The following is an 18542-nucleotide window of genomic DNA, read 5'->3' as shown; positions in this document are numbered from 1 at the left end:
CCCCAAATCCTTGGATGTGCGCAGATAGCGGGTTTAAATTGGTGTATTATTTGCTCTGCTGGCATGTTGGGAATAAGAAATGAGCTGTTTAAGAGAGAAAATATTGTAGTGTTATTGTACTTCTGAAAACATACTTTATCAGGGCACCACGATCACCACCAGATCGTAATGTTCCTCCCACCTCCAAAATCCCAATTAAGCTCATGTATGCACATGCACAGCCTAAAAAACAGCAACCTGCAATGATGGTTGTAATAACAAACAGCAGAGGCAGACATGCATAACGATTTCTGATCAGTTCTCTAGTTCCTAGGAGAGGAGCCAAAGTCAATGAGAGAGAACTACTAATCAGAGGAGGAACAGTGCTAACATCAATGTCCAATAGCACAATGATCCGGAGAGAAAGAGGGCAGAGAGGAATGGACGTGCACCACAACCATCTCCATGAACCAACGGATGTTAATCTGCCACGCCTGAAGCAGCTTTCACGATTCAAACAGCGACCTCAGAAGCAGGCTGGAATATTTACAGAGCTGTGCCAGCGTGTCGGCTGGTGCAGGAGATGATGTAGCCGCAGCATGCTAATTAACAGTGTTAGTGGGGAGAGAGATCAATGTGTTTGTGTGGATGGATTTGAGCAAAACTGAGCATTGATTTGAGAAGGAGTGCAGTCTAGTCTTACACCTGCACAGCCAGGACAAACTTGCTCTGTTCCACCAAGTGCTTCTTTACGCAGTTTACACTAGTTCATAATTCAGTTACTAAAAAGAAAATACAATGTTCTGCTTTACGTCTACTCACTAGAACTGAGGGAAATCAGTTTGGGAGTCACATTTTACTGGGGCAAATTATAAAAAGCATTTAAATTTGATTTATTAAAGAAAAGTGTGTGTCACACCAATTTCAAACTCGAGTTTTTTTATTTAAATGTTAATGTCTTACAGGGGATGTTTACAAGAAGGAAAAGAATATAGGTTTTCTTTCATTGCATCATCATGGAAAAAATGCGGTTTAGTTTATGTAACGTCATGTATATCCACAGTGAGCACAGCATATATAACGATGAGCACACAAAATCCTGGGCCTTCCAAAAAGAGCAAAGTTTTGATGTTATGGAAGCAATTTCCACTTAAAATGCAGGTATGTCCTCTTTCATGTTCACAAAATGTTTTTTTTTCTAGCTCTGGCCTTTCTCTCACTTTGAGTTAAGAGGAATTTTCGAGGATGAGGAGCTTTAGGCTTGACATGTCGGATTGATTATTTTGCTTGAACAATTTGTTCTCGCTCAACACGGACTAAACGACTGCCTCGCCATCGATCTGATGGCAATGCTGTTTGCGTTTGGCCTTGACTGTTTCAAGTGTCAGGCATATTTTCCTTTTTTTCTCTTTGGATGTGCTCTACCACTCGCCTTTGTGTGCAATTATACTGAAGTGCCTTTACCTACTATTTGCAGATGGAGAGATCCAAAGATGGTGACCTTTGGACATATTACCGTTTTTAGTACTGTTGCACAGACATGGATGAGCAGACAAAGTGAAATGCTTTTATGTGTTTGATAGAAGAGGAGTGCGCTTGTAATGAAAGACATCTTTACTCATCTAGACAGCAATCTTTTACAGCCTCAGGCCCGGCACAACTGAGCATAGTTTCTTTTCCTGTGTTGTGATGTGTGTACAGACTTACTTTGCGTTCTTTTAGGCCACTAGTCTGACATGGTCTGTCTATGGTGGTCTTGTTGAGAAATGTATTAATATTGTGCAACATTCCTCTGTATGTCTAAATATTAAAATCACTCCTGGTACTGTGAAATGCACAACATGCCAGTGCCGCATACCTAAACAAACATTGAGACATGCAATGTTTGTTTTTACACTGGTTATAGTTAGGTAAACAACATAGCAGCATTATGCCACTGTTCATTTCTCAAGACTGTGGAAACACGCAGACATTTCGCGCCAGGCTCCAGTTCGCCTGGCCAAGAACTGGCTCTGGCTTCAGAACGTTACACATTCTGGAGGACAAGACTATTAGATAGTATCTTATTTTATAAAGTGACAATCATAGAAATGTATAAATATCAGTTTTTTTATTTGAAATACCAATTGCAATGACACCAATTTTGGAACTAACCATTTGAAATCAATTCCGTAAAATTCTTATGAGGAAGATAAAAAAAATATGATCAGCACAAATGCTTAGACTAACTCAATATGCCTAACCACTACAAAACTTGTTTACGCCTGCCAAGAATGGCAACAAACCCACTTCCTCTTCCTCAGTGGAGGCATATTACAGCAAAGCATCAAGTATCTAGCAAAACTGGTTTCCAAGGAGACTCACCGATAAAGTTGAGGTAGCCCTCCCCTCCAAGACTGTGAGTGAGGAGACGGATGAGTTTATGCAGCTGGATGCCACGGTCTATAACGGGCGTCATGGCAATAAGAGCACTCATGTTGGTGTACATCTCTTTGTCCATCAGCCAAAACGCCAGTGACTTGTCCCCAACCAACGCCTAACAACAAGCATAGAGATGTGAGCATGTGCAACCTTGTATAACATAAAGAAAACATTGCAGTTACACCAAAGTGTTTTTGAATGGTGACCAGCAAAACTGTTGATCATCATTGTCCGTCTGGTGCAGCTGGTTGAGAAAGGAAGGTTCTGCTAAATCTTTTATAAAATTTACAAATTACTAACCTGGTCATGGCTCTCAGCATAAGTTACAGATGCCTCCCCTCTCCTTCTATTGGTCAGAGTGTGGACAATGTTCCCCAAATCCCAGTCCTCATCCCAAACTTCCTTCAGGACCTTTGATAAAATATTAAGCAAACAAAAAGTTCACTAACAAGTCCTATTCAGTTATTATTTCCTACAACATCAACAATATTTGGATGAAAATAACAAAATTAAGAACCACATAATTCGATTCTAAGCTAAATTTGAACCCACAGAGTTTGACCACGGCACTCGCGTGCAAAATCCTCTGCACTTGCATGAAAGGATGAAAGCTGAATCAGTTGGGGTAGGATACATGAGTCTTTGAATGGGAAATGACAGGCAGACCCCTCGGGTTGCTCGTTTTTTGTTACAGTGTCAAGTTGAGGTCAGAGCTGCATCTGCGAGTCAACTCGGGACAAAACTCAAAGTAGCAAGCTCAATAGCCTAAGAGTCCTCTACAGACCAGGTGTGGAATCCTTCATGTGTGAAATCCCAGATTGGCGCCCTGCATTCGGATGCCCATCCCCTGGCCTCTGTCTTTCCCATGTCCCATGTTTTGGAACAGCCTTTTTGAAGCAGAATCTGTATTTAGTGGAAGACTGGCTCATTGACCACAATAATGATCAGAGCTGGTGAATCCCATTGACTTTGCCAATACCGACCATAGTTCTGTGTCGGTGATTTGGCGCGCTTTGCAGGAGTGGGTCGATGGCTATGTTTGGACTCAGTGGAGCAGTATTCAGGTCATTGACTGGATCAGTGCTCTACGTTGTCCTCTAATGACTTATTTGAGAACGAGCTCACAATTCAAAAAAGTCGAACCCAAGGATGAAAGTTCTGTTCTCAAAAGGTGACCTACCAAACTGTTTCTAGCTTGCAAGTGCTCTGTGTTGATCCGACACGATTTGAGTGGCCAAGGGTCAACGAGCACAGCTGGATAGTAGAGTGAGTCTGGCACCCTGTGACAGAACACAGGATAAAAGTCTCTGTACTGCTCGAACTCTCTTTAACGAACACAAACACCTGCTTGCTGCGAGACACCTGTTTCTGATTATGAGTATTTACCTCTGGATATATTTCCCCCTGGTGAGCATATTCATTTGGCACATCATTTAATTTTACAAACATTTCAGAGCATACTGATAACTAGTCAGGAGGCTGGTGTTTGGAGTTTGTTTGAAAGTATAAGGTGAGGGGGTGAGGACAAACAGAGAAAGAGAGAGAAGGTGATAGAAAAAGTTGTTAATAATTCATAATGTTCCCTGGATTGACCTTGTGGGAAAAATACTGCTTAAACCAGCCTAAAGAGGTTAGGCAGGTCTGAAATGCCAGCTTTAGAGGGGGTTTGGCCATTTCTCTGCTGGTCAGCCACTGGTCTCTTGGAAACCTGCTAGACCATCTGAAGATCAGCTTCCCAGCCTGGTTAAGCTGGTAAAGTTAGTATAATTTTAGCTGGTTTTAAAGGGGTTTTGGAAACTTGTCAGTTGGTCACCCTGGGACACCACCTACAAAAAAGCAAAACAGACTAAACTAATAGGTTGGGAATCTGGTCTTCAGATGTTCTAGCTGCTCTACCAGCCTGGTCATGCTAGTTAGTTAGTTAGGTAGGAAGGTCTGTTTAGCTGCTTTTAAAGACCAATTCACACCACACAGACAAACGCCAACAAACAAATTTTATGAAAAATAACTATTATGTTCACACTGCCTCAACAGACACCAACAAACGCTAGAAAACCAGCCAAACCAGCAATATGCAAAAAATCCTTCCTTACATTTTTTTTATTCCAGCAGTGTATAATTCTTAATAAAGGTCTAAAACACCACAAATACAATTAGAATCATAAGTCATTATCACAAATAATCATCTATTAATGGCGCATACAGTATGTAACATCAGTAGGATGTTGGCACAGCTGTGGAGGGAATTACCGCAGGGAGCAAAGAGACAGGAAGGAAGTGACTCTGACAGACCCATCTCTCTCCGCTCCTCCTCTCCTGCTCACCATCATTAGAGCAGAAGGGTGACGGACAGATAAAGGAAACCTTTTAATAACACTGCAACCTTTTAAGAGGGGGCACAATCGACAGAGCCCACAGGCGAGCTGGAGCCAATCAATGCGTCTGTGCCCTGCCATCTACTCTTTCTCCTAGCCTCCCACTCTCTATCTGTTCTATCTCTCTCCCGCTTTCTCATTCTGTCAGTGGAAGGGGAGACATCTTCCACTTACATTTTCACAACTGGTCCTCTGAAACTTCTCGGTTTAAACAGTACTTTTTCTCCTTAATAGGACCGTTCCCAGCTCTCCCTGATGGGACTGACTCTCCCTCTGTCATTAGCAGCAATGCGATTTACAGATAGAGGACGAGGCCTGTGATGGGATCGGGCTCCTTTGAGGAGAGATGCATTGATGCTGTGGTGACATTTTAACAGTTGGTTGTTTTTGCTTGTCTTTTCTTTCACATTTTCATGTTTTTTTTTAGTTTTTTTTTTTAGTTCTCACTGAGATTAAAAGAGTCTCCCACATCGTCTCTCGCTTGGGGCTTTGCTGTAGAGAAACCAGTCCTATGCTTTTTCTCTTCATTTTTTTAATCTCTTTATTTTCCTTCCTGTAGCTCTTGCTTTTTAAGTTTATGATGGCTTGTATGCTTTGCTGTTTCTAGTAGCTATTATTAAAGCCCAAACTTGGCCATGTTGCCATTTAAAGTCAACATGAATTTAAAATTTACTCTATTTACCTTCTTTACAAGTCCCTATTTTTATTGTCCTTGATTCATCAGTGCATATTATTCCAAATAAAAAAATGTCTCCATAATCTTTCATAAAATGTAATGGTTTGCTCTGCCTCTGAAATAATTTTATTTTTTATTATTTATTTTTTGCATGGGCTATTTGTTAATGTTAACCAAAAGCCAAATTACCAAAAGCCAGAAAAGTTTGTCTGAATACATTCTGGTATGAAATGCACTTTTTTTTAAACAATCCAATTCCAAGACCTATCTTAAATTGTTTTCTTCCTGAATATCAATATAAGTATTTGATAATGAGCTGTAAATCCTGACCACTGATCTTGATCAGCATCTCTCAAGCACGTTCAAGAACGTTTACTCAAAGAAGAATCCCATAAAACTAAAAAACAGCATTAATCACAAGCAGGAGAGGGACAGCACATTCATTAATGGTTTTACTGCCTCGTTGCCCTTGTATCATAAAGGAGCGGTGACCATGCAAGGAAAACAAAACAAAAATGACTTATACTCACATAAAGTCACTTTCAGATTTGTGTTAGTTTTCAACGTGATTTACGCAATTGCAGAAAGTTGTTTATATATTTAATTAGAACCTTTGTTACAAGGTTATAGTTTATGATTTTGCCATTTTAACAAGCACGATAATTCATGCATGCATATGTGATATAGTAGAGGACTATATAGTGGTAGTCCAACATAACAAAATGTTAAATATACACACACATTTGTGGAACATGTTCATAAACATAACTAAAAATAAATATCTTCAATTTGTCTGTTATTAATCCAAACTTAAAATTTTAAAGGAATAGTTCACTGAAATATAAAAACTATTTATCATTTAATGTTCACCCATATGACTTTTCCTTTCAGTCAGTCATGTTCGACGTTAAGTCAGAACTGAACTGACGAATTGGGATCTTGCCTGAGAGCCCAATCACCTTAGAGTGTAAAATAAACGAGACAATGGACAATAGCGTGCGAGATTTGCATTGCTAACCCCGCCCTGTAAGCGGATATTAATGGAAGCGGTCTTGCATCACACATTCAATCCATCTGGGTGTTGGGGTCAACCGTGAAAAGAGTGAACTCGTGCAGAGGATCTCTTTTATCGGTATGGAATTGGACTCAGTCAACCTGACAGCATGCCTCATGCAGGAACATGCTCAGTCAGTGCTGAACTGCCTGAACTCGATCAAAGGCAGGACGGCGGCCCCACTGAAACTTTTTCAGAGGCTCCTGGGGTATATGGCATCCGCAGCTGCAGTAACGACGCTCAGATTGCTTCATATGAGGCCGCTTCAGCAATGGCTTCACAGCCGAGTCCCGAGATGGCGCCAAACCTTCAGCCCGTGGTCAGACCTTGCGTTTCTATGGGCAGGAGTTCCCCAAGAACAAGTGTCCAGGCATGCTGTTGTCTCCACGGATGCCTCCACCACCGCCTGGAGTGCCACGTACAACGGGCATGCAGTCCCAAAACTGCATTGGCACATTAACTGCCTCGAGTTGCTAGCAGTACAGCTTATGCTATGCCGCTTCAAATTGCCGCTACGAGGCAAGCACGTACTGGTCCGAACAGACAGCACTGCGGCCGCTGCGTACACCAAGGAGGTCTACGCTCCCATCACATATCGCAACTCGCCCACCATCTCCTCCGGAGTCAGAAGCATCTGAGTTTGCTTCGTGACATTCATATTCCGGGCGTGCTCAATTGTGCAGCCGACAAGCTCTCAAGTCAGCCTACGCTTCTGGGAGAATGGAGACTATCCCCAGGTGGTTTACCCCAGTGAGCCTACTCGCACAGACACTTTGTAAAGTCAGGTCTTGCTAGTTGCTCCGTACTGGCCCAACCTGACCTGGTTCCTGAAACTCATGCTCCTCAGACAGCCCCTCCCTGGCGCATTCATCAGAGCAATTTTCCTCTTTCGTCCTGCTTTCTCAGAGACGGGGCACCCAATGGCACCCGCATCCAGACCTCTGGAGTCTCCACGTGTGGTCTCTGGATGGGACGTGGAGGACTTGGGTGATTTACCCCAGGCGGTGGTGGACACCATAACTTCGGCGAGAGCGCCCTCTATGAGGCACTTTTGTCTTGAAGTTGAACCTGTTCGTCAAGTGGTACTTTTCTCACCGAAAAGACCCCTGGAGATGCCCAATCAGAACTGTGCTTTACTTCCTGCAGGAAGGGCTGGAGCGAAGGCTGTCTCCCTCCACCCTGAAAGTGTTTGTTGCCACTATTGCGCACATCACGACGAGGCAGTAGATGGTAAATCTGTGGGAAGACATCTGGACATCTGCAGACATCTGGGCGACACCCAACACGTTTGCAAGATTTTATAATTATTTGTGTAGATCCAGAGTCCTCCCGTGTACTCGCCACAAGTAGCCAGTAAACACTAGGGACACGCTCGGTGTCTCGCTTGCGTCACAAGTAGTTTTATTGAAACCAACTATTTCAGTGAACAGTTGCAAAATCAAATGAATAAATAATAAACAGGTTTCTTCACCTAAGTTGGGGCTGCACGATTATGAGAAAAATCATAATTGCCAATTATTTCCTTCGAATTGTAATTGTGATTTATTAATTATGATTATCAAAGTTTACATTCAATATATATAGGCTATAAACAAATTTGTGTAAACATGTTATAATTTGCCTACATATACATATAACATAAATTGTAAGAATATGACTAATAGTAAAGACTAGTACTAATAAATAAACATTAGGCCTATGCTAAAGTTATTAAATGGCAGTCTCAAACTAGTTTTTGTTAATACAATGTTAATTGGTATGAGCCACTACAGTCATTTAAAAATATAAAAAATAACACAAAGAAAAATAGTGGCATTTTGGGGTTAATATGGAAAGGACAGTTACCATGGTGAATACACAATATTAACAATAACTGTTAATGAAACATGGAAACTGCTCCTGGTGAATAGAATGAAAATCATACCTGCATTACTTTTATTTCGTGTAATTTACAACGTAACGGCGTTGCATGCTCGTAGTTTCTTTTGCACTTGATCAGTGAGGTGATACAGCGCGTGCGCCGCCGCATTTGCACGTGCAATTGAAGAGTGTGCGCTACGAGAACAGGATAACGGCTGACAGGACAAGAAAGACTTTTCATAAAAGACAATAAAAAACTTTATGTCAGCGTACACTTATGTCACTGCCTGGCAGTTCTCTTATGAGAGGTCTCTCGTACTGCGTAAGATATCTTACGCTAGGGGAAAATCCTTTTTCCGCGAGATATTGAAGCCAAAAATTATCCTTAATTTTGTAATAATGCAAAACGCGTTGCGGCAGCATGCAGACATAGGCGAGACAGCTCGCGCGCCTATTGGCTGCTCTGCGGCAACTGCAGCAGCCTATCGAGCGAGGCCTGGCGTGACGCCAGACCCAATCAGGGCACTTCGCGCCCGCTGCGTCACGTCCCGCCGAAATGGGCGTGGTCTAGGCCTATAAATACCGCTCGCAGGCAGCTATTATCTGATTTTTCATCCTTCAAGCGAAGCACACGCATCGCTGGAGCCGGAGAAGAAGCCGCGCCGTCTGAGAGAGAGCACCTTCAGCGGGACGAGTCACTTAAGTCGCTGGCCGCGCCGCCTTCCTGCCTTCCTGCTGCGCTTTCCGGCGCTTATATCCTTCCCTTTATTACACTGTACTTTTGTGTGTGTGTGTCGCCGCCGCGACACACATTCTAAAAGAGCTAGCGTCTTTTTAAAGATGCCTTCCTGCGGCTCGTGCAGAGCCACACTCAGCGACGGGGACCGCCACGTGGTTTGCGTTTCCTGCCTGGGTGAGGAACATGCAGTTCTCGCGCTCGCTGACGGCGGCTGCCCTCACTGCGAGCTGATGGCAATGGCGACTCTGAGGACTCGCCTAGCCTTCTTCACCGAGACTGCTCCCCCGCGGCGTCGCGCCGTAAAAAGCGCCGTGCCCAGCGGGCCCCGGAACCCTCCCTCAGCCGCCAAAGCTCGCCGGTTCGCCCGCTTGCTTCCCCGGCTTCGTCAGCCTCGCTTCCTGACGGACAGCGGCCGCCGTCTGCCGCCGCTTCCGTTGACATCGTGGATGAGGAAGCCCTGCTGGGAGAGGATGATTCCTGCTCTATCCTGGCGTCAGGCAGTGAGGATTGGGCGGGCTCTGAGGACCCCGCGCCCCCTGCCTGCATGTCGTCAGGCAAGAGAGCGTCCATCGAGACGGAGCTCATGCGAGTACTCGCACAGGCCGCGGCGAGCCTCGGCCTCGAGTGGTCTTCGCCTGAGCAGCCCGCTCACAACCGGCTGGATGGATTTTTCCTGCCTGGGGAGCGCGCTTCGCCTGCGTCCAGACCGGCGCCTTTTCTTCCTGAGTTACACGAAGAAGTCGCCAAGTCCTGGAACGCCCCCTATTCAGCTAGAGTGCATCCTGCTGTTTCTTTGGCATTCTCCGCTGTTGACGATGCCAAGAACAAAGGATACCTTTCGCTGCCGCCGGTCGAAGAGGCGATAGCGGGCCACTTATGCCCGCCCTCTGCTGGACGGCGTGCTAAGTCGGCCCTACCCTCTAAAGCTTGCCGCACGACGTCAAGCCTGCTCCGCCGCGCTTTCTCCGCCGCCGGGCAAGCTGCGTCAGCGCTGCACACCATGGCAACGCTTCAGATCTTCCAGGCCGATCTCCTCCGTAAGCTGGATGAGGAAGGACCTGACGCGATCTGCGTGCCGGACTTAAGGAGTGCCACGGACCTCGCTCTCCGTGCTACTAAGTCTGCAGCGCAAGCCATTGGACGGAATATGGCCTCTCTCACCGTGACTGAGAGACATCTTTGGCTGACGCTCTCGGAAATGGCCGAGTCTGAGCGCACCGCGTTCCTCGACGTCCCGCTTTCCGCCACAGGCCTCTTTGGATCCTCCGTCAAGGATTTCGCGGAGAGATTCGCAGAGGTACAGAAAGCGTCACAGGCTATGAAGCACTTCCTCCCGAAGCGCTCCAGCTCTGCAGCAGGCCGTGCGAAACCGTCTGCTCAGAGCTCACAGCCACAGCCACCGTCCACTGCCTCCACTTCACAGCGCCGCCAGGCCCGAAGCGCGAGACCGCGCTCCCGCTCATCCGGTCGCCGCCCCGCTGTACGTGGCTCGCGACCTAGGATTACAGTGAAGCCCGAGGCCCCGAAGTCGTCCTAGCACAGCTAGGAAAACGACGGTGTTTAAGTCCCGCTGTGGCCAGACTCACACCAAAGCTATTCGCTCGTCCAGTTCCAGCAAATGTGACTGTTCCAGTGTTTTCTGCAGCCAACAAGTCGGTTCTGTCACCCGCTTGCCTGCACACAAATGCCGTTTTCACGGCTACCCAGATAAATCCCCGAAAGAGTGTATTTTCTGGTGTCCCGGCCACGGCCGATGGTGTTTCATGTGTAGTAAGAATGCCCACTGCCCAGTGCCCATCCCTACACACAAGCACAGCCTGTCACACAGGGCTCGCGCACATAAAACCGACTCAGATCGGTTGCGCTTCAAACATGGTGAATGTGCCCACTACCCAGTGCCCACTAACACCGCGTTATGCATGTCTCACGGTTTCTGTAAAAACGAAACCAACGTGCACTCGGTGTGATAAATGATCAGTGTGTTTTCGGTGTGATAAATGTGCCCGCTGTCCCGCGCCCACATCCACACATAGACATGACAGTTCCCACGGGAACCGCCCAGCCCTCCCCCTCGCGGCTGACCACCGCAGAGGAGTCGAGCGCGGGCAATCTGCCCGCTGTTATCAGCGCGCCCCATGCCTCAAATGTCACGAGCGCGATGCTTGTGTTGCAGCACGCCGAAGCTTCTCCATCGCTGAGCGAGCGGAGCACGCTTCGTATTCAACCCCTAGCTATCCATGCAGACGCATGGGCAAAGCTGCCCGGGGTTTCGAAGTGGGTGCTGAACATTATAAAAAGAGGCTATTCGCTGCAGTTTCGCCGACGCCCTCGCCGCTATGTGGCGCGCGTCGAGACCACGGTAAAAACAGAAGTAGCACATTTACTTCGAGCCGAAGTGGCGAAACTATTGACCAAAGGGGCCATAGAGCCTCTCTCTCAAGTTCAGAGCGAAGGAGGGCTATACAGCAGATACTTCCTGGTACCGAAAAAAGACGGGGGTCTCAGACCCATACTAGATCTAAGGCAACTGAACAAAGTGCTTGTGAAGCGACAGTTCAGGATGCTCACGACCAGACAAATCCTTGTGCAGATTCGCCAAGGAGATTGGTTTGTGTCAATAGATCTGAAAGACGCGTATTTTCAAATACAGATAGCGTCACGTCACAGGCGATATTTGAGATTCGCCTTCGAGGGCCAGGCATATCAGTACACAGTCCTGCCATTCGGTTTGTCCCTGGCACCCCGTACATTTACGAAGTGCATGGACGCGGCGCTCGCACCCCTCAGAATGAGAGGCATGCGAGTGCTGAACTATTTGGACGATTGGCTGATTCTAGCGCAATCTCGCGCAGTGCTCATAGAACACACGACCATTTTACTCGATCACCTCGAGGATTTGGGTCTCAGTGTCAATTGGGCGAAGAGTTCTCTGTTACCCAGTCAGAAGATATCTTTCCTGGGCACAGAATTGGACTCGCTGTCCATGATAGCGCGACTATCACCACAGCGCGCGGTAGACATTCAACGCACAGCGAACGCGTTTCGCTGCGGCGCGTCTGTCCCGCTCAAGAAATTTCAGAAGATGCTAGGTCTCATGGCCTCAGCATCGTCAGTGCTCCAGCTGGGCCTGCTCCGCATGCGCCCGCTGCAGTTTTGGCTGAAAGCGCGAGTCCCACGCAGAGCGTGGGCATCCGGTTCGCTTCGCCTCAGGGTCAATCAGAAGTGCGTCACAGCTCTGAAACCTTGGAGAGCGAACGACTGGTACCAATTAGGTGTAAGCCTGGGGACTTCCTCGAGGGTGAAAGTGGTGTCCACGGACGCGTCCACCTCGGGATGGGGAGCGCTGCTCGAGGGCAGACCGTTCTTCGGCCAGTGGTCGGAACGGGAGAAGCTCCTGCACATAAACTGCCTCGAAATGCTGGCAGTAGACAACGCGCTGACGCGTTTTTGTCCCCAGATAAAAGGACGCCACGTCTTGGTCCGTTCGGACAACATGTCTGTGGTGTCCTACATAAATCGCCAGGGCGGCCTCATGTCCAAGAACCTGTACAGGCTGGCAGAACGCCTCCTGGTATGGGCTCAGTGCAACCTGCGCTCGCTCAGAGCAGCGCACGTGCCAGGGCTCCTGAATATAGGACCGGACAGACTGTCCAGGAACAATGTTCCGGCAGGCGAGTGGTCTCTACACCCACAGACAGTCCAACTGCTGTGGAAGAAATTCGGCAGAGCGGAAGTAGACCTGTTTGCGTCTCAAGAAAACGCTCACTGTCAGGAATTTTTCTCAAAGAGCAGGAGCGCGCTGGCCCATGTGTGGCCCCGCCGCCCGCTCTATGCTTTTCCCCCCGTCTCTCTCCTGCCTCAGGTGATAGAACGGATCAGGGAAGAAGGATGCTCAGTACTGCTGGTGGCACCGTTCTGGAAAAACCAACCTTGGTTCCCAGTCGTGATGCAGTTAGCGAGTACTGCCCCGTGGCCAGTACCAGTGAGGAGAGACCTCCTCTCACAGGCCCACGGTTCGATCTGGCATCCTCACCCGGAACTATGGTCCCTTCATGTCTGGGCCATCAACGGGTACATGTTGGACTCCCTGAAGGAGTATTAAACACGATCACGCAGGCTAGAGCTCCGTCTACGAGACGACTCTATTCCTCGAAATGGTCAGTGTTTTCGGGCTGGTGCACAGCCCGTGGTGTGTCACCCACAGACTGTGGTGTGGCGGAGGTGCTTTCCTTCCTACAAGAGCTGTTGGATGGGGGCAGGGCCCCCTCCACGCTCAAAGTTTATGTGGCGGCTATAGCAGCGTTCTCAGAAACAACGCTTGGTCAGTCAATAGGAAGGAACGATTTAGTCATCCGCTTCCTTAGAGGGGCTAAGAGACTGAATCCTCCCAGACCTCCCTCAGTCCCCGTATGGGACCTTTCTACGGTTCTGGAAGCCATGAAAGGTGCGCCATTTGAGCCTTTACAGTCAATCGATTTGAAACACCTGTCTTTCAAGACGGTGTTTTTGCTGGCTCTCGCTTCGGTGAAGCGCATAGGGGATCTTTGGAGTTTGGGCCTAATGACTCAAAAGTTATACTCAAACCTAAGCACGGTTATGTTCCGAAATCCCTCAACACACCGTTTAGAGCGCAGTTTATCTCCCTGTCAGCCCTACCGGTCCCTGATGAGGAAAGAGACGCGAGCCTCCTCTGCCCAGTCAGGGCATTACGAGCTTATGTGTCTCGCTCGTCTGGTTTCAGACAGACGGAGCAGCTCTTTGTTTCGTTTAGCGGACGTTCTAAGGGACTAGCCGCGTCGAAACAGAGCCTATCCAGATGGATAGTTGATGCTATAGCGCTGGCATACGCCTCCAAGGGCATGCAGTGCCCGTTGGGTGTCAGAGCGCACTCCACGAGAGGCATGGCCTCTTCGTGGGCCTGGTCAAGTGGGATTGCCTTGCAAGATATTTGTATGGCGGCAGGCTGGGCCTCCCCGTCTACATTTATAAGGTTTTATAACCTAGAGGTTCCCGCCCTGCAGGCCAGGCTGCTGTCGGTCTAAGTTTACCAGTATTGTCTGACCTGATGCGATCAGCTCAGAATGCTGCGTCTACTGAGCACAGCTCAATGTTCGACAGTAAAAAAGTAGCAGCACGAGATGTTCCTGGGCAAACTGTGTAAGACCCACATTCCCCCATCAGTTCAGGCCGTACCCCGCCCTGTCTGTATGATGAAATTCGCGTCTCAGCGACGCTACCATATGTGGAAGAGTGCGGCTTCGCCCCTCCCTCTTCCTGGACTCCCTGTGAGTTCCCTGAGTGATTGTGCACTATATGTACCCCGGGCTTTCGCCCTTGGGTCTTTGGTGTCAGATCTCAGCATGCACGGCGTTTTGCATTGGGTCCCCTAGCGTAAGATATCTTACGCAGTACGAGAGACCTCTCGTAAGAGAACGTACTCGGTTACTAACGTAACCTCGGTTCTCTCTAGAAGAGGGAACGAGTACTGCGTATCTTGCCGTGCATGCACACGCTCTGGTTGCTTCGATGATGAAAAACCAGATAATAGCTGCCTGCGAGCGGTATTTATAGGCCTAGACCACGCCCATTTCGGCGGGACGTGACGCAGCGGGCGCGAAGTGCCCTGATTGGGTCTGGCGTCACGCCAGGCCTCGCTCGATAGGCTGCTGCAGTTGCCGCAGAGCAGCCAATAGGCGCGCGAGCTGTCTCGCCTATGTCTGCATGCTGCCGCAACGCGTTTTGCATTATTACAAAATTAAGGATAATTTTTGGCTTCAATATCTCGCGGAAAAAGGATTTTCCCCTAGCGTAAGATATCTTACGCAGTACTCGTTCCCTCTTCTAGAGAGAACCGAGGTTACGTTAGTAACCGAGTACGTTCCTATTGTGCTGGGTTTTCTGAAGTAGTCATGATTCGCCTCTCATAACATAACATGCTCTAAACACGCACGCAGAGTGGAAAAGGAGGTGCGGGGAGCAGATCACGGCGCAAATTTGAACTATATCGATATATGCGATATGGTCTAATTCCATATCGCATTTCAAAAATATATCGATATATTTTTTATATCGATATATCGCCCAGCCCTATTGCGAACCCTATTGGAGTTCCAGACCAGTCTCAGTTCCTCAACTGAAAACGCCTCGGTTACGACTGTAACCTCGGTTCCCTGAAGAGGGAACGAGCGTTGCGTCGAAAACTGACGCTATGGGAACGCTTTGCGTGATGACGTCTTGAAGCACATGTAAAATCAGTCCAATGGTGTGGCGGAACGTCAGAGGCGGGTGACGTCACGTACCAGGAAGCTATAAAAGCCGGCCCGAAACAGAAAACGAAAGCTTCGTAAAGTCTGAAGTCGCGCTGACAGGCATGAAGGAGATATGGCAAGGCGACGCAATGCTCGTTCCCTCTTCAGGGAACCGAGGTTACAGTCGTAACCGAGGCGTTCCCTTTCAAGGGAACTCCCGTTGCGTCGAAAACTGACGCTATGGGAACGTCTATACCAACGCCTCCATAGCTACAAATGTCTGTCCTGTGTGTAATCATGTGAGCAGCACTAAGAAGACAAAACTTGAGACCCTGGAGTAGAGTCTAAATCCAGAGAGTAGAACCTGACGAAGGTGTGCGGTGAGGACCAGCCTGCTGCATCACAGACGTCCTGTAACGATACTCCTGATATAAGGGCCTTAGAGGCCGCCATACTCCTAGTAGAGAGCGACCGGACAGCCAAAGGAGAAGGCTGTCCAGCCGCCTCATAAGCCAGTGAGATAGTCTCAACCACCCACTTGCTCATCCTTTGCTTAGACACTGGACCTCCCTTGTTAGGGGAGCAAAAGTCACTTTTACGCCACAGGGCAGCTCTGTGGACATACGCGTCTAACGCCCGAACAGGGCAAAGCAAATTATTCGCCTCCTGGTCCGATTTTGAAAGGGAGGAGGACCTCCAAGTGCCACGAAGGAAACGAGATACCAAGGGGTCTTTCCCCACAGACATTCCACCCAAAGGACTGTGGTAAGCACCTATGGCCGCCACATAGACCTTTAAAGTGGACGGGGTCAGACCTGCAGTGAACCGTTCCTGCAGGAACTCCAGCACTGTACCAATTGGGCAGTGGACTGGGTCCAACCGACGGTCACTACACCAAGAAGTGAATACTCTCCACTTCAGGGCATAAAGTTTCCTCGTGGAGGGAGCTCTGGACTGTAGAACGGTCTCAACAACCTCGGTTGAGAGACCTGACTCTATGAGCTGGGCCCCCTCAGAGGCCAGGCCCACAGGTTCCACAGTTCTGGCCGAGGGTGAAATATCGAGCCCTCTGCCTGGGACAGAAGGTCCCTCCTGACGGGTAACTCCAGAGGATGCCCGTCGAGGAGGGACACAAGATCGGGAAACCATACTCTGCCCGGCCAGCGCGGGGCTATAAAAAGCAGGAAAACCCGGTCCCTGCGAACTCTTTCCAGAACTCCCGGGAGCAGAGCAACTGGGGGAAAGGCGTACAGACGTAGCCTCGGCCACGTCTGTACCATAGCATCCAGTCCCAGAGGAGCTGGATGCGTGAAGGAGAACCAAAGTGGACAGTGAGACGTCTCTCGAGACGCAAACAGATCCACTTATAATTTCCATATCAGCTCCACCACCTCGGGGGTGGAGCCACCATTCCCCGGGCCTCGGCCCCTGTCTCGACAGAGTGTCTGCTCCTATATTCTGGACCCCGGGGATGTAGGCTGGCTTGAGTGACAGCAACTTCCCCTGGGACCACAAGAGGATATGGCATGCCAGCGCAAACCCCCTTGATATAGGCGACTACCGACGTGTTGTCCGTATGTAGTACACATGGTGTCCCCTGAGACCTGTGATAAAGCTCCTCAGAGCCCGGAAGACAGCTAACATCTCTAGGCTATAGAATGCCAGGAACGATGATGGTCTTCCCACAGACCTTGAGATGAGCGACCCTCAGGATCGCTCCCCAACCCGTGAGGGAATCATCCGTCGTTAGCAGTTTGCGACGACAAGGAGCTCCCAGCACTGGGCCCTGGGACAGGAACCAAGGTTTCTTCCACATAACCAAGGCACGTAGGCATCACCGCGTGACCTTGATTGTGCGAAATGGGTTGCCCCTCGGGGAAAAACCCTCTGGTCCTGAGCCACCACTGCAGGGGCCTCATGTGCAGCAGTCCAAAAGGTATCCCGTTGGAAGCTGCTGCCATGAGACCCAACAGTCTCTGGAACTGTTTGACAGTGAGTAGCTGGCCTAGCTTTACACTTCTCACAGCTGCCAGGATGGAATCGAAGCGTGGCGATGACAGGCGCGCCTGCATCGACACTGAATCCCAAACCACGCCTAAAAAAGTGGTCCTCTAAAATGGAGAAAGCACACTCTTCTTGGCGTTCAGCCGTAACCCCAACTCTTTCATATGGGCGAGAACAACATCTCGATGTTGAACCGCCATCTAATGCGACTGAGCTAAAATCAACCAATCGTCGATGTAGTTCGTGATGCGAATACCCCGGAGGCGCAGAGGCGCCAGAGCTGCATCCACGCATTTGGTGAAAGTGCGGGGTGATAAAGCCAGGCCGAATGGAAGAACTCGATATTGGTATGCTTTGCCCCCGAAAGCAAACCTCAGGAACTTCCAATGACACGGACGGATGGAAATATGCGTCCTTGAGGTCTATCGTGACAAACCAGTCCTCGGACCTGATCTGTGGCACGATTTGTCTCAAGGTTAACATTTTGAACTTGAGCTGCATGGCTGACTTGTACAGAACTCGAAGATCTAAAATGGGACGCAATCCCCCGTCCTTTTTTGGAACTATGAAGTACCGGCTGTAAAACCCGGTTTCCCTGTTGGAGGGGGGTACATATTCTATGGCCCCTTTCTCTAACAGAGTGTTTACTTCCTGTTCCATAACCAGAACCTGCTCGGGGCCCACCACTGTGGGCAGGACCCCCATAAACCGCGGTGGGCGTTGATAGAATTGTATCTAATACCCTTTTTCCACGGTCTGCAGGACCCAACGAGAAACATTTGACAGTAGCTTCCACGCTGTCAAAGATTCTACTAGAGGTACCAGTCTCTCGAGACTGGTTTCTGGATTTTGTTGCTGTTGAGTAGTCGGTTCGTCGCCCTGTAACGGCGCACCGGCAGGGAACGACCAAACAGACTGCTCCAGCACCCTCCTCAGAGGGGGCGGGCATCCCGAGGCCACTACGTTTCCGGGTGGACCTTGAGATATGTGCTCGCCGGAGACCGCTGCGCCCTGTAACACCGGAGGCGGCAGGGTTGGCAGAACGGTCCCCTGAGGGCACCGAAGAGAGACGGCACCGTATTTTTCTCCTGCTGTTGAGTAGTCGGTTCGTCGCCCTGTAACGGCGCACCGGCAGGGAACGACCAAACAGACTGCTCTAGCACCCTCCTCAGAGGGGGCGGGCATC

At 48.9% G+C, this 18542-nt stretch overlaps 1 protein-coding gene across 1 annotated transcript in view; it reads right to left on the bottom strand.

Annotated features, from left to right (window-relative positions):
* The window catches only part of gbe1a (glucan (1,4-alpha-), branching enzyme 1a), a 172422-nt gene that overhangs the window by 48669 nt on the left and 105211 nt on the right, over positions 1–18542 (bottom strand). Inside the window, exons 11-12 of the mRNA XM_082157491.1 lie at positions 2701–2811; positions 2344–2515 (exon numbers count right to left, since the gene is read on the bottom strand). Of these exons, the coding sequence (XP_082013617.1) occupies positions 2344–2515; positions 2701–2811 (283 nt within the window). The remainder of the gene's footprint in view (positions 1–2343; positions 2516–2700; positions 2812–18542) is intronic.

The sequence above is a fragment of the Leuciscus leuciscus genome (genome assembly GCF_965113295.1).
Source record: "Leuciscus leuciscus genome assembly, chromosome: 24".
Lineage (NCBI taxonomy): Eukaryota > Metazoa > Chordata > Actinopteri > Cypriniformes > Leuciscidae > Leuciscus > Leuciscus leuciscus.
The sequence above is the reverse complement of the archived record's forward strand: the minus strand, read 5'-3'. Positions and strand labels throughout refer to the sequence as shown.